At 42.0% G+C, this 17,234-nt stretch overlaps 1 protein-coding gene across 16 annotated transcripts in view; it reads left to right on the forward strand.

Moving 5' to 3' along the window:
* Positions 1-15,063, forward strand: part of MAGI2 (membrane associated guanylate kinase, WW and PDZ domain containing 2) — a 598,965-nt gene extending 583,902 nt beyond the window's left edge. For 14 of the 16 annotated variants that reach the window (XM_081927620.1, XM_081927618.1, XM_081927609.1 and 11 more), the window contains one exon: positions 13,754-15,063. In XM_081927620.1, the coding sequence (XP_081783746.1) occupies positions 13,754-14,553 (800 nt within the window). In that variant the 3' untranslated portion in view covers positions 14,554-15,063. The remainder of the gene's footprint in view (positions 1-13,753) is intronic. The other 2 variants (XM_081927614.1, XM_081927613.1) reach the window with 2 other exon arrangements.
* Positions 15,064-17,234: the final 2,171 nt, after the last annotated feature.

Raw genomic sequence — 17,234 nt, forward strand, 5'->3', positions numbered from 1 at the left:
TTATTCTCATAGCTTTTAGAATGTCAGAAAAAGCCTTAATTAGATTCTGTTTCACATGGTCACATACTTGAATAAGTTCTGCTCCCCTAAGTTGTTGTTGTTGTATATTTATACCCTGCCGTCTTCTCTGATGAGACTCAGGTTCTGTATGTCCAACAGAAATTTTCCTTCCAAATATGGCTGCACTGAGGTCTCTGGTGGAGGGTCTGATGAATTTACATGTTTGCTTGTTTGTTTGTTGCATTTTTATTTGTTTTAATGTCAAATTGTGCTTGTTCTTTTTCTCAAATATAGTTCCATCTGCACAATATGGACTGCTAATAGGCACACTGAGCTAAAAGAACTAGCATGCCCATCCAACATTCTGGGAGGGCAAATTGGGACATGACCTCCCCCCTGCTGCTGCCTCCACACCATCCTGCCCCGGACACCTTTACACGCCACCACTGCTGTCCCCGCCCCCCCATCTCACCACCGGACGCCCTTATCCAGCACCGTCACCCACTGCCCCCCCATACACGTACGTCAGGATGCAACACCAGAGGAATAGGAGAGCGTGGCACCAAAAACACACGTCTTCTGGTTCCCGGGCTATTGTGGTACCGCCTTCTGGAATTATGGCAGAGGTGGCAGCGGCAGTGGTGGAGGCCACGGAGGCGGAGAGAGCTAAAACAGGACATCTGGGATTGGCATCGGAAGTTGGGGTGGCTTCTGTAAATCTGGGGTGCCCCTCTCAAAATGAGGCAATTGCACCATATGCACTAGCGAGATGCAAAGTGGATGAGATCTCCTCCCTGGGAGCAAGCAAGTCCCACTAAGCCATGGTTTATCTTTGCATTATGTGCAAACACAGCTATTCACAGCCCTAGCAGAAATGTGGGCATGAATTTCACAGTTGTGCTATAGATGGTTCTGTTAGGTTAGAACTTGTTGGAGGCTCTTTCATAGCACATAACCATACCACATTCCCAGATGCAAGGACATTAAAACATGAGGACTCAATCTGCCCAGCCTTGGGCCCTGAATAAAATAGACCTTAACAAAGATTTAAAGGGATGGTTGCAGCAGGAAAGGTGAGGGATAATCACTTTGCTCCCAAGCGCTTGCTGCGACTGCATAAGACTTCCTCTTTGTTATGTACTGTATTTTTCGCACCATAGAGCGTACTGGACCATAGGGTGCACCCAGGTTTTTTTTGGGGGGGGGAGGGAATGGATCCTGCTCACTGTTTTGGCTTCCTCTTTAGCCCCGTGCAGCCTCTCCCTGCCGGAGGGGTTGTGCACGGCTATGGCACAAGCCTGCATTCGCTCCATAGGACGCACACACATTTCCCCTCAATTTTTGGAGGGGAAAAACTGCGTCCAATGGAGTGAAAAATACGGTATCTTAGACCCATTTTCAGATTTGGCTTGTTTTTCTGTGCAAGCCTCTTCCTGAGTACAAGATTAAATGTAGAAATATATTACATGTGCCAGTAGCGTGTGACTGCGCTTCATGGCAATTCTCACGATTTCAGGAGCTTCAAAATTGGCTGTTCAAAATTGGACGTGCATAGAAACATGACCTGGCTTTTGACCATGTGATCTGTTCCTTTGAGGTCAGGCATATGTAAAGTTCTACACACAGTAGATCCCCATGTACACACAGGGATCCAGACCTTGTATCATGGCCTTAAAAACTAAATAAAATAAAAGATTCCAAAATGAACTTTTGGGATTTGCACTCGAGGCCAATTGTCGCTTCATGCTTTGAAGACACAAACAGATTATTGGCAGCTGCCGCTGTATATAGGCAGACGCATCACGCTAAGCACGTTTGTTTATAATTTCTGTAGCATTTGTCAGTTTAAAAGGGTTTTATATTTCATAGCTCATTTATTCCAGACAAAATCAGGTAGGTTAGATGGAACATGGGGTCAGCTACTGAACAGCTCTTGATCTCCATGGCTGAGGGGCTGTTTGAAGCTGGGTCTTTTGCATGGCTTTAAAATGCAAAGGGGGAGTCTGTCTTCTACTCTCAACCATCTCTGTTTTACCAACAAGGCTGTGGAATTCTTTACCTCTGGAAGGAGAGACACTAATGGCTGTTGGACGTCAGAGAAGGATGAATCTATCCATTTTGGTTTCTCTCAGTTTCTCATGCTTCCAGTCTCCATCTTAATTTGCCTTAATTTTTAAGTTCTCATATTGGCAGAATATTAGTGCTTCTTCTGATCTACATGATTTTGTATGCAGTTTTGCCTAAATGTACACATTTTTACCTATTTATAATGCATTTTTATACACAATTTGTCCTGATATATGCATTTTTGTACACATTATTTTGTTGGAGGACTGCATTACCAAATTCAGAGAAGCATGAAGTTTGAAGGGTAGCTTCCTATAAATCTGTATATTTAAATTTTGGGAAGTGCAAATTAGGTAGGTTCTCTTTAAAATGCAAACTGAACCACTTTCTCTCCACTCTCATTCATAGCGGACACCTTTTTTCCCCTTTTCCCTTTTTTACTCTTCTAAGTGGTTTGAAAATATATTTTTATTTGCATTTAGCATATAAACTTTGGAATGAATTGTTTTCTTGCTGCTTTTCTTTGTAAACTGTGGCTGACTAGGGAGGAGGCAGTTATGGAAGGTTTGTTTATAATTGCTAGTTTCCTTTTTAAAATAGTTTTGTTGTTTTTGTGACCCTGTGTGGAAAAGCAGCAGTTGGGTGCTTTAAATGAATAAGAGAATACCCATCTCCTCCCATTGCAAGCATCTTTCTTTAGTTGGGGTTGGCAGTGTTGCTGCAAGCGCTGCCATTGTTGTGGCTTGTAATATTTTGCCAGGAGAGGAACAGCCACTACCCTGCAGTTGGAGAAAGTCCACCCTCAGAACAAAGACTCTTCGCTAAATGACAATGGCCTGAAAGTATCTGGTGCAGTTTCACCTCGGAAGCTGAGCAGCTCTTAACCAGGCCAGAAGACTTCTAAGGCAGCACTTTAGTCCCTTGAGGGGAACAAGACGCCAATGAATAAAACAATCAGCATTTCTGTTTCATCAGTATGCATAAAGTGTGCGTGGCTCTGCACTACAAATTGCAGCAGTCAGAACCCGAAAAAAGTGAGAGCGCATCTAATTTTAACTGCATGCATCCTTGGGGCATGTCCCTTTGTTGATAGAAGCAAATAATGAATCGTGGAGCAGTGTGCAATATTGTAAGTTTTTTGACCAGTCTGCACTCAGTCAGGTGGCATAAATCACAGTGCTAAAACCTCTGAATATTCTTCTAACTAAAAGATACAGCCACACAGTAAACTGAAGTTAATGAAGCATAATAGCTACATACACAAGAATTCTAGACATTCGGTGGTGATGTCAGGGTCTGCCATTCATTCTTGTTTATGAAAGAAAAGGCCAATAGCATGGAATGCTCAATGAATACCACATAGAGGAAGATAATTTTTAATCACTTTCCCCCAGAAAAGTGAAACTCAAAGCGGCTTACAGAAATTAACATTAAAAACAAGGACAAAACAACTTAGCATTGTGTGTGTGTGTGTGTGTGTGTGTGTGTGTGTGTGTGTGTGTGGTGTTGGCATCTGTCTGTCTCAAAAGACAATGGAGTGTACCTCTTGGGGTGAAGTCAAACCACAGCATTACCAGAACAAGCCTGGGCAGTGTGTATAGAGCTCCTGGGCTGCTCAAATGACAAGACTCAAATCTCAGCCTTGCTGATGTGCTCCAATGGAAAGGAGAACAGCACATTTGGCACCAGCTTGGCTGCAGGAGTTGCCGGAAGGAGGCATGCAAGGCACCAACCAACCATCTTTGGGACTCGACTCCAGATTTCTGTAGGGTTTCCTGCTCCGCCATTTCTTGTCCCGAAGATATCCTGCAGGGCAGCGGAGGTTTAGGATCAGAGTTTTTCTTCTTCTAGATGGGCTACCTTCCCAGGCTGATGAGCCCCCACCTGCCCCTCATTTCCCTCTACAACACATACAGAAGCCACCTTCCTGACCATTGGACCCACTCTTGGTTTCGTCCACCCAATCCGCCAGAGCTTGTCTTCACATGCAGCAGAAGTAACCTAACTCACCAAGAGTTTGAGACCCATGGGCTGCGGTCACTGGGTTTAGCCAGCCAGTTGGAGCTGTTCCCAGGGTGTGGCCACTGTCATTTGCTGACAGCTTCTAGGAGGCCCCAAAGGAGCGCAACGTGTCCCCAACCAGAGATATTACCCCTTCCATGTGTGCGTGTTTTTTTGGGTTGGTCATACCACCAAAAGATAAGCAGAAAATTAAGGTCCAAAGGATAATAATGTTTTTGCCGGGCACCAAAAAAGCAGATAGTGATGGCATCGGGGAGAGCATTCCATAAACAGGGAACCACCATTCTCCTGTTGCTGCTTTCTGCACCTCCCTCACAGAGGGCACATGGAGAAGTGCCTCAAATGAGGAATGCAAGGTCCAAGTTCATTTATGGGGGGGGGAGGCAGTCCCCGCATGTAAATGTATTGAGCTGAGATATTGGGCTGCTGGGCTGCATAAGGTTTGTATGTCAAAACCATCACTTTTAATTGGGCCTAGAATCTGATTGATAGCCAGTGCAGTTATACCAGGATTGGTGTTATGTGCTCAGACGGACTTGCCCCCATAGTTATTCTGGCTTCTGGCACCAGCTTTCTTGTGACAACCTTGACTGTGCTAAGATAGTTCATTCATATTAATATATCGTTCCCAGTAGCCATACTCTTCATTTCTACCAATTTCAAAAACCCATGGTGTGGAAAAGAAGAGATTAATTAAATGGATCAAACTAGTCGTTAATAACATTGTTCTGCAGCCTTCATTTCAAACATGATATCCAAAATGTTCTTGCCGTCTTCTGCCTCTGGGTGAACAGCTATTGAAGGATTTAATAAATACTGTAGGTGGTAGCTGGCAGTCTGGAGACAAAACATACCTGAATTGTAAAGTATGTGTAGTGGATTTCTTTAGATTTGGTGTTTAAAGTCAATGGGAAATGAACATCGAAGGGGCTAAATAGGAAGATAAAAGATGGCGCTACATGGAAATGTTCTTGTATAAAAGGATTATAAGAAGCCCCACAGTTTGATAAACTATTTATTGGGATAATTGGAATTTATCATCTCCCCTTCCCCTTTTGTAAAGGGATTGTTTTGAAAGTGTTCCCTTGGAGGGTCTCTCTTACAATAGGCACTTGGGAAAAGTGCCTTCAGATTAGACCTGCATAATGTTATGACCCCACCAAGCCCAATAAATCCATCAACCATGTCGGGCAGCCCACCACCAGGAAGGGCTTGGGGAAAAGTCTTGTTTTGTTTTGTTCTTTGCTGTCCCTTGAGAACCTCAAAAGCGGGAGCAGAGGCACTATTGACAAGCCCCCAATACAAGGCTGGTGGACTTTGATTTGTCTGTGGTTGGATCACAAGATCTGCAAGCCTGACGTTGGGTCTGTGTCATGGGATTTGATCTGAGAAGTCCTCTGCCCTGTGAGCAGCCTATGGGCCAGGATCTGCTGGACAAACAGGCTGCCAGAAAGGCATAGGAAAGTCTCAACTCCAAGGTGTTGCGGTGTTGCAGTGTCCAAGCAGTCAACTGGACACAGAAGAAGATGGAAGACAGAGGAGAAATATACAAGAGCACACTGTAGGGCTCCTCTGTCTCCACGGACAGAAAAACGCAGCCTATACTACTGTGTGGGAATTATTTTTGTAGATCTCAAAAGCAGAAGCATCTAAACTAGTTCCCAGAAATTGCTGGCTTGGAAGATCAGTAACCTCACAAACTTTTAGCATGGCACATTACTGCTATGCCTGGTTGTAAGAAGAAGGGGAAAACACCATGTCAGCTCTGGTCATTTTTGGAAAGAGGATAAGGTCCTTCATCCCACAAAAGCATTTATGACAGAACAAATAGACAGAAGCTGAAATCTGAAAGCATTTGATCTGGCATACCAGTAGGAAAGACAAGGGAATACGAAGAGCTATCTGAGCAGAAAAGAAATAGGCTGAGGAAGAGTGACAGGCCTTCAAGCCAACATTGTTCAAAGCCTTGGCAGGAAATTATAGAATAAGAGGCCGGTAAAAAAAGAAAGGGGAGCACTCTTTCAGTAGAGTATTACATCAAACATAGGTTCACACCTAGTTTTTCAGGTTTTCCTATCTATTAACTGTTGTTAACTGTTGTTTACTTGATAAGTTCAGGAGTGTTATCCGTGAAGCTCTGGAAATGTTAAACTGCTTATTGGTTGCATTGCTAAATATGCAGACAGAGCGATCCTAGGAGAGGCCAAGGAAGCCCAGAGTAGAGGCTCCTTCCCTGCAAGCACAGCCCTCCTGACTCCTCCTGAGCAGGGCAGAAGGGGCAGGGAGGGAGGGAGAACACTTGCCTTGGTCATTAACAGTGGGCTTACGTAAGGGCACAGAAAGCAATCAGCATAAAGGCGCTTATGCCTTCAGGACGGTGGCTAATAAATTGTGCACTACCTAACTCCTAAATTATTCCGCGTATATAATATATAGCCCATTTACTAATTAATTAAAGTTACCCCCTTTATTACATTATTTATGGACCCATCTTATGACTGACTCTAGCTTAATTAGAGTAATAAAAACTAATCCAAAACTCATTATAATTTCAAATTCCACAGCACCTTGTGAAATAGTTTTTGCGGCTCTATTCCTGCTCTGCATAAGCTATATTCTGGCAGGACTTCTTCCTCCCCAGATGGAGTTCATCTGCAGAAGGAAAGGAAATTATTAATAGGAAAGTTGCCTTTCTAGTTACTTTAAAGATGTCAAAGCATTAATGCGAGAAATTGGGGTGGCAAAGCTCAAAATGTGTGGTGTACTGGAGCACATGCATGAAACTTTGACCCCTCTCCATGCAGCCTGCCTGGTCCTGGAAAGCTGCTCTTCCTTTCCCCACACTGGATGCGGGAATAGATTACAGCAATTTTGGCAGCATCAGGCTTGCTTAGAAGTGGACACGTCAACCTAATTCCCTCCTCCACACTTCTGATGCACCCCAGGTCGCTAATGGAAGCATGTGGTCAACAATCTTGCCTGCATCAAGAGCGCTGGAACGGGGGCAGGTTAAAGTTCAGGAGAGGTAGATGTGGAAGAACTGGTATGTGCATGTTGTAAGGGGTTGAAGATGGTGTTGAAAAATCATAATACTTCATTCTTTTGTCATGATTCACAAATTAGAACTTAAGGGGAATAACTGTGAGGAAAATAAAAGGAAAAGTTCAATAGAGGTTTCATGCTAATTCTGCAATTATTTTCTTTCTTATCTATCATCATCTTTCAGATAATGAGACCCAAAAGCATATCTTTTCCTGTTTCTGAGTGTGTAAAGTTGCTGTTCAATAAAAAAAACTAATGTGGAAAACAAGTCTCACTACTTTTTAGAATGTTCTTGTTCCATTAGAATCAATTCCACCTGCAGCTGAAATGAGTTTTGAAAAGGGGGCTGCCTCTTGATCCATTGGTATCCATCTCATGGATATGCTGGTTGGATCGTTCATTTGCCCTCACTGTGATAGGGTTTTTTGTAGAACATTTATCTTCATTCCTTGTGAAGCTAGTCTTTTGCTTTCCAACATAATATTTACAATGTATGTGGAGCATCAAGGATTTTTCTAGAGACTGTAGTGTTTGAGCTGTCATTTCAAAAATGTGGGTCGCAAAAAGGGAATCGGCGGTCTCTTTGAATAAAGACAACTTAAGGACCATAGAGCACTCTCTCAGCAAAGAGTTTCCATTGTCTATTACGGCTCTCACCTTTCTCAAACAGGAAAAAAAAGTGTAAAGATGTCAAGAAGGAACAGGGTTTATTCTAATGTGCAGCTAGGCACATTTTATTCAGTGTCAATACATGTGTGCAGTGTGAAATCAGTTTTTGTGCAGTTAGGCAAAAGGGATTTAATAAGGAGCTAAATAGTTTCTTTAAAAGTAAATGAAAAGAGATAAATAGAAACAGAAAAATGAAAATGAATACTGGCTCCCTTCATATCTTCATAAGCTTATAATAATAGTGTGTATTGGGACTATTTACTTGACTAGTAAAAAGCATTTATTGGTTCATATTTAATTTCACTACAAACAGTGCACGGAGGTATGCAAAGCAGCTGAAGGCAAACCACAGAGAGCCCCCTGGTTACATTCTGAGGCACCACACATGTTGGTGAAATCGTGTATAATTGAAACGCATTGAAAAAGCCTGCAAACACCCTGTTCTGCCCCCGTTCCTCCCTCCTAGTGATGTTTCAGTGACATCTTTATGATGTTTCCAGGTCACTTCCGGGTTTGGCGTGATGCGTGTATTGTGCACGTATAGTTCGCAATGGAGGGGGGGGGCTTCCTGTAATTGCAGTGCTCAGTAACATCCCTGTTCAGGATCAGAGAGTTAGAGGTGTTTGAGCTGTTATTTTAATGCATGTGCAACATGGGCGTCGTGGCTGCCAGGCCCTTGCAGAGGTTGTCTGAGGCCCAGGGCAGGAGTCTCGTTAGAAGAAAGCCATAAATTCAAACCAAAAAGCAGCATGGGCAAGAGTACCTGGCTGCCCTCGCCTTGCCCTCCCCACAGGCCTGGTAGCTGCTCTCCTTCTGGAGAGACTCAGACCCAGGGAGGCTGTGTGAACAACAGGATCAGCCGTGGAGAGACAAAGAAGAGAGAAGTTGAACTAAGCAATATCTTAAATCATGATGGAAGGACTTGGGGCTGGAGTGACTTTTTGTTGCTTGTTCTTAATTGAACAAAGTCTGCTAAGTGTTTCCCAGGCCATCAGCAAAGCAAGCTTGTAATATATCTTTTTACGGGCTTTTTTTAAAGTAACGTCTTCCAGGGCTGTGATGTGGAAGCAGCAAAACAAAGCCGGTTGTGACTCAAAGATCTGACTGAGCAAAGGTTGCAGGAAACCCTAGTTACAAGAATAGCTGGTGTGCTGAGATTTCAAGCCAAAAGGCTGAAATGAAACAAATTCTTTGTGATATGTGACACCATCCCAACCTTAGCATTGTGGTCTTTACTAGCTGCATCCGCAGTAAAGAGTAAAATCCACCGCCTTTCTGGCAATTGCATAGACAGAGCATTCTGGGACATGCTTAGAGGCTGATGTAGAGCTGGGGCTAAGAGCATGAGCTATAAATCAGGAATTCTGTGGTTGAAATCTCTCCTCAGCTTGTTCATTAGCAGCACCACATTTAGGGCAGTGTGGGTGGTTCTCCCACACAGAGCGCTGAGCCGAGGGGGCGCAAAATAATGATAAATAAAAAAGGAATTATTGTGAAAATAAGAATTATGTAGGGGAGTTCACCAACTGATGTCCTCCCTCAGGTCACTATATTACCAAAGTCTGTCCCTGATCTTAGGTAGGCAATTCTCTCTTGACCTCAACTCCAGTCTGCAATAATTGGAACCTACCTTAGAAAACGTAAATATTAAATAATACCAATAATAATAATATCCATTTTGGCCACTGCTACCTGGTAGATGAAAGATCTGGGATTCCATAACTGTATTAGGGAGAACAGAAAAGGGCAGGAGCTAAATATTAGTTCCCTATGATTTTGTCCATGACATGAATTCCATGGATGTCTAAGCTAGAACTTCTCACCCCTGTAACTTCATCCAAATTGTGACCTTACACTGCATTCCTGGATAGATTTGTCTCAGGGGATTGCCCAGCGTAGATGATCCAAAGTTATTAAATGTTTTCAATCTCATGCCTGCGAACTATAGAAGCCGTGAGGTCCTGGGGTTAGAACTTAGGGTTTAGCTCTAAGAAATGTAGATTCAAATCCCCACTTAGGTGTGATTCTCCCTTTGTGACATCTCAACATGTCACTGCCTTACTAGACAAAAGTCTCAATGAAACAGACAGGCCACTCTTAATGCCCTGGAGAGAAGATTTAAAGTATTTGTTTATTTATTAAGACATTTATATATCTTTCTCAAGACCATAGGGTGTTTTAAACTTAATAAACAATGTACTATACATTCCTAATATAATTTTCATAAAATATACCAAATTAAAACAGTCAGTTATATAAATACAATTCATAATAATGAGCAATATATAATACATAAATAAGCAGCAGTGTCCAATTATTCACAATGTCAACTCAGCAATATAAGAAACCCTCCAAGTTCCAGCCCATAGAAACAAATTGTTGTTCACCATGTCACAGTTTCTGTACTTCTAGTCAGAAACACTAAAACATTCATCTGATGTTTGATAGGATTGCAGGAGCTGTGAAGGAAAAGATACCCTATTTCATTTATGTCTGTGCAAAGTGTTTAAGAATAAAAACCTCAGAAATACTACCAAATGTCCCCAGAATTTTCCTGTAAGCACAGAAAGAGAAAAATCATTAATCCAATGGCTCTAAAGCGTAAAATTGTGCATTTTTCATGTTTAGATATGTTATGAAAAGCAATCATCTTAGTAATGGTTGAACAATTCCAAATGAGCCATTATGTTTTGAGCAGAGCTCTTTAAAGGTTTTCCTTCTGAGCAGCAAATCACTTGATCTTAATGGCCTATGATACACCCTAGAGATTTTGAATTCCCCATCCCCAAAACAACACAGGTAACAGTGGTGATGATGATGATAAAAAACAGCAAAGGTGGTAATAATTTCCTGTGTACCCTCAGCTAGAGAAAGAGGAAGACGTGTCAGTCATAGGTTCACAGGCAGGTCATCAGATCAAGAGAATTTTCACCTGGGTCTCAGGCAGACAGGATTTGAGGGCAACATGCTAAACGAAGCCGTAGTTTAGCTCAGTAAGGTACAGCAGCCAAGCGGCCACATGCTCACACATTCACACATAGCAATGGTTTGACTTAGTGCAACGTGCAAACCATCCATTGTATTCCCATGTGCCAAGCAGAGTAGAAGTATCTGCTCATATTCCCCTTGTTCTCCTCCCTGTCATCTTCTCACTGTAAAATGTTGGAGTCTAAGCCCCTTGGGGCTTGTTACTGAGTATAATATGAAGCGGAAGGGATTCAAATCTGTTAGATAGCTCTGCACATGGATATAATTCATGAAGCTGAGTTTGTGCCTGATAATTATTTATATGTGAACGATAATTTGATACAGCCTTGGATCAGTAGATACTGATTAGAGCTGCAACTGGTGTGGAGTTTTCCCTTCCCCTTCTTCAATAATGATTTGGAGAGGCAGATTAATGGAGTTGTTTGTTAACTGCCTTTATGAAGATGGATGTTTTTAAATAGAGCTCTGTTGAATTTTCGCCTTCAAACATTTTGAAGGCAAGCTGTATGCTTTCAAGGGATGTGAAAACTACCCCCTGAGTAGGGAATGCATGACTCTGTCCATCTCAGTTTCTCTCTGTTTCTTGTTTTTCTAATCTAAAGTTCAGTTCTCTACATTCCCATATCAGTTTGCTATTAAAAAACAAACCATGTCCTTATGAAAACTCACCAGCTTTTTAGTGTGAATTTCTTTTAAGACACACGTTTTTGTATCCAACTTGGATCCAATTTTGTATCCAGTCATAGGATTTATTCTAGGATACAGGTTTTGCAAAGCAATTTTCTGTAATAGAATGCATTTTATGCATACTTTACCATAGCATATGCATATTTGTACAGATTACTGGGCTGAAGAACTGCACTGCAAAATTCAAAAAAAGTGTAAATTTGAATGATGACTGTGTTTTGTTTCATGTCTTGCTTCAAAAGAAACATGTGGATTTTGTGGGTTTGCTCTAAGGTATGAACTGAGTCAAATTTCACCCTCCCATTCCTACCCACAAGTAAACTCTGTTTTCCACTTTGTGCTGTTTTCACACCTATTTTTGAAAACATTGTTTCCCTGATCCCCTGCTACTTCGCTAGCAAACTTATATGTTCATCCAGCCCATCAGGATCATGTGGTGACTGTTATGTCATCACAGCGCTATTCAGATTTGACTGCATGGTGACATCAGGGAAGCTGGATGAAGATGTAACTCAGATTTTGCCAGGTTCTAGACTGAACAGGGAGTGCGCAAGAGGGGCCTCACTGCAGGTGTTTGCCTTGAGCATGTGGAAAGCCCAAAGGAGCCTCCAACCAATGGGCCTAAAGGCAAAAACATCTTTTTACTCACACAGGTAACAAGTGACTAGACATACTGTGAAGCACTGCTCTAAATTGACTTTTGCTTATTGCTCATTGCAATGGGCATTCAATCACACTTTTTATTAGGTGTGCTCTGATGTGTAGGATGTACCTATATTCAGATGCACTCTCTTATTCCCCCATGGAACGTTGCTCTCTCTTTTGCCATCTGTAGTAAGTTCATTACCATTGCACAATCCAGCACAGCAAAGGTAATAAAGGTGTCTCCCATTTCCCCCCGGGAGCATTTTTACATCTTTTTGGGCATAACCAAATCACCAAATCTATCGGTACAAGAATGTTCACAAAACCCACGCACCCCAGTTCAGTTCATCTTATTTTTTTTAGTGGATTGGCAAAGATTTTCCCACTATATTCCACTGATGTGTCATTTTGTCTCACATCTGTCCGTAACAGCTGCAGAAACAAGGAGCCACAACTCAGAATGTGTGAATTCAGGAACATACCTCACTATGTCCATATTAGGTTAATGAGACGTATTCTTGAATGCACACATTTGGAAATGTGGCTCCTTGCTTTTTTGTTTGCTTGCAAGTTTTTGGCCTTTTACAACACAGTGGCATCCATGTTTATTTGGAAATACATATCATTGTGTCCAATGAAGCTTACTTCCACGTAAGGGTGCAAAAAATTGCAACCTTAACAAAATAAATTGTTTAATTACAGAAAATCACAACACCTGCCCATAACACCACAGCCAGTGTGTTAGATCCAATCGAAGTTAGTTGGTCTTCAGACCAATTTAGATAAATGGGGCAAGTTAGCCGTGACATAAGTTTGAGTGGTTTCGATGTGAACTAGCTTCAACTAACATAGTCTGTATTCAGCTAAATCAGTCTTTTTTCATATATAGAAGTGCTTTCTTTGTGTGACATGTGTAAAATTTGAAGTGGCCACAAAATGGTCACAGGATCTGCAGAGCAATCCATAATGGCAGCAAGAACATTAACAAGCCATTATGAGCTGTGATTATTTTAGAAGAGTAAGGACGGTGCTTTCAGTGAAATACAAAATAGATAGCGCTCCAGTGTGAATTTATCTCCATTCTGTAGGGTGCATAGCATAATGGTTAATCCTGCCTATTTTTACCGGTGTTTTTATTCATAGCAAAGTTGAGCCCTAGGTGTGTAAGGGTCAAACTACACACGATGTAGGAATTCCCTGACTGGAGCTCTCAACCTCTTTTTATTTTAGAAAGAGCAATCATGAACAATGGTTTGGGGGATAAATGGGATTAGGCTTATGGCACTGAGGGAAGGAGGCAGGGTCTGTCTACACTTTGCTCCTTGAATCAGTTCCCTAACTCAAAGTGCCCCAGAAAGCTGCAGAGCATGTGAGCAGGTAAAGGAGATGGGAATTCCAGTCACAATTCCCATGTCTTGTGTAGCCCGCTGACCCATTTAGAGCTGTTCACAATGTTCCAAAGTCAATGATCACTGTTTCCATTGACATGATTTGTCTTGGTTCCCCACCTCCTCTCACCTAAAGAGGAGACTGCAAAAATGTCTCTAGAGTTTAAATTTAACTACTAGGAATTGTGATGCAGATTCAGTGAAAGAGCAGTGGGAATAACTGTTGTTCCTTTTTGTTGCAACAGACGAACCAAACTCCTGGAGTTCTCCCTCTGCCACCTCCCCAGGTCTGCCGGAAGTAACTATTTCCCTTGACGACATTGTCTCACCATTATCTTCATCACATCTAGCCCAACCCTCTGACCCTTCCCACCAGATAAACCCAGAGCCAACATGGGATATCAAGAGGGAACATGATGTAAGAAAACCAAAGGAGCTTTCAGCAAATGGCCACAAAAAGAAAAGGGTAGGTGAGCAGAGAGAGAGGTCTGCAAGTCCTAAAAAGGTAGACAGGTCAAAGCACGAAGAGGCTTCTCGGAAAGGAAGCTCAGAAGGCAAGGGTAAGGCTGGCGAAAGCGGCTGGCCGGCGTCAGAAAGCAAGGCGGTTGGACTGAGCACAATGGCCGAGGCTGCGGTACAAGATCTTGGGTGTGCAGGAACCAATGATGACCTGGCCGGGAGATCCAAGTGGATGGAAAGCAAAAGAGGAGGATCGCTCGGTGCAAAAGATCACAGTGCCACAGCTGTCACAAGGAAGAAGTTGGCTGCAGCTTCCGAACACGTCAAGCTCGATTCCATTGGTGCTACAAAGACATACAGTAGCAATAGCAGCAGCTCGCATGGAAGTGACACGGATCACAGCCAGAAGGAATCTGAACGGAAGCTCAGTGAGTTCCCACGGAAGGGACACCTCCACTCCATTAGCACACGTAGCACGAACACGACAGCCCGGAAGGCAACTGTCTCACCAGGACCATGGAAGATTCCTGGTTCTGACAAGCTACCTGATGTACTAAAATCTGGCACTTCAGCTATGAGCAGATAAATCAGGGACTGTTGCCTTCTAACTGTTTCGCAGTGATGCAGAACATCCTTCTTAGCGTCTGTCTCACATTGATTTACTTTAATTTATTTTAACTGTCACACACACGCATACATGCTCAAAACACTGAGAAATGGAAACAATAACATGTATTTCCATGACAACGTGCATAGCGTCCTAATAAGTTGAAGCAGCATATAGTCACACAGTATTTAAATGTGACCCTAAAGTCCCCCAGTTTCATTTCAGAGACTTTGGCAGCTATGGAAGAAACCAAAATAATATGAAGGACAGTCAACCACAAGGACAGTGCAGTGTAGCTTTAGTATGTTGTTTTCCACTGCATGAAGGACTTTGGATTTTCGTTCAAACTTTATATCAAGAAACTGGAAGAAGTTAGAGCAATCACAAACTGGAACATCGCCTTAAATAAAACTGCACGGAGAAAGCTTAAAGTGGAAAAAGAAATCTTTTATCTGAGTTAAATGTTGTAAATAAATTGTTCTCGACATATCCAGACAGGGGTTTGAAGCATTTGAAATTGTATATCCATGACATGTCTCCACTGTTAACACTTTGGAAAAGATCACCCAAAACCAGTAGCATAATTCGTTATGCAAGGTGTGCAATCCTAGTGGATTAGCTGGTGTGATACCATTTCTACTGCCATTTTTGTGAACAACCCATATTTCTGTATGTTGGGGTGGAACCTAGCCTCAAAAAGGAGATTGCCACAGGTTACTCGCACTCCCCCCCCCCCATGCACCAGGATTACTTGGTACCATACAAATTTTGACACAGAGAACTGTAACATGCAGTTCCCATACCACTATGATGAGAAGGTGATTCTTGAAAGATTGAAAAATGCAGTTTCCTTTCAGAAAGCCTCCATCTCCTGCAGGAACTAATAATTGTCTCAACACTTGTCCAACTCTCATTTAACACGACTATCCTTGAGTTTTTGTCTCCCATTACACGCTAAGAAATTCTAAGGCAGAGCTCCAAGAGACATCCTCTTCCGTTATCTAAAGTCATATATACATCAGGCATCCAGCTCTTATCTTGCTTCCATATTTTTATTCAGAACATTCTTGCTTTTAACTTTCGAATCTCAAGTGCCATGAGAACATTTCAACCCACGCCGGTGAAGTACAGCTTCTCCAATGAGCTCCATTAATCAATTCTTTATCCCTGAGAGGTTTGCTATTTTCCCAGCAACAGCAATACAAACAACAGCAACTCGGTAATAATGTGTGTGGGGGGGGTTAATAAATAAAAAAATCACCAAGATAACTATGCTTAGGAATGATGTGTTTGGCAAACTCTCGTGTAACTGGGAAATACATTGCTCGATGATGGAGCAAAAATCCTGTTGGTGGAAGTTTTGATTTGGAGAAGGCTGTGAGGCAGTGATGGGATGTTAGCCATTCTGGTGATGTGCAGCGCAGGAGAACAGCCTCTTGCTAGCTCTCCCAGCTCATTTTTCCTCCAGGAGATACGGAGGCATCGTTCTACCATAGTTGGGAAAAGTCAAAAGAAAGGATGTTGCACCTTTTAAACAAGATGCATATTTTAAGAACTAGTCCCATTATAATTTTTTAAGAAAGCACAAAGATATGTAGCTGTTTACAAAATATATATATATATAGTTTTTAATTAAGAAATTAGAGATATATCTTTATCCTCCAACCTAGACATTTGGCATAATTCGCTGTTAATTTATTAAATCTGGATGTTGGACAAAATTTCCCTAATCTAAATGGAAATGCACATCCATCAATATTATTTCCTATGTATAATGAACAGAAACAAACAGCATTGGGGAGTAAATAGTTGAGATTATGCTTGCATAAACTCCGATTTGCACAGTGCCCAGCAAATCCTTGTGCCGTAATTGCTTTATGCGGTTGTAATTGATAACCTGTGAAGACAGCACATCATCTAAACCCCATTCCAAATAATATTTCTGTGTAGTGTTAGCTGTGAATTTACCTTGTACAGCTCTATCGCTATAAATATAATTCCATGTATTAATAGTCACAGAAAGGCTGTAAGTGAGCAACTATTTTTATGAAACGCACCACTATGGATAAATTAACTTTTACAGAAATCTTGTTTACTGTATGATATTCTAAACCACTCAAATAAAATATATATCCAAGAATCTTTTTCCCAACTTATGCTGTGTAATATTTTTTTTATTGGGGGGGGGAGATATATCATGAAAATACTGTTTGTCTCCATGCACATCCCACTGCAAAGAGAGTGCCATTTTTCTATATGACAACCAAGCCATCACACACTTTGAGTTGGGTGAACCTTTAAAACAAACCTGCAGATTGTAGCTGATTGTGTTGGTGCAGAATTGGGCCTCGGCAGAAGGGAAGGAAGGATTAACCCATAATGCACTCAACAAAAATCCCTCCCCAAATCTGCTATTTAGCACAGGAGGAACAATCTCGCTGGCCTGACCTGCACAATCCGAATATATGGAAACACATGATCTCAGCGTATCCTGTTTGGTCTGTATGCCGAACCCCACAGTTATCGCTCTGAATGGCTTCTCTCCTTTCCCTGCCACCCCATTATATGCAATATGGTGCCTAAAACAATGTTCTAGTGGTGCAGCTTTCTACATGACTCCAGTGACGTGGGAACCAGTAAACACTGCTCCTCCCTACGCT

Source organism: Podarcis melisellensis (genome assembly GCF_964234715.1).
Source record: "Podarcis melisellensis genome assembly, chromosome: 10".
NCBI lineage: Eukaryota > Metazoa > Chordata > Lepidosauria > Squamata > Lacertidae > Podarcis > Podarcis melisellensis.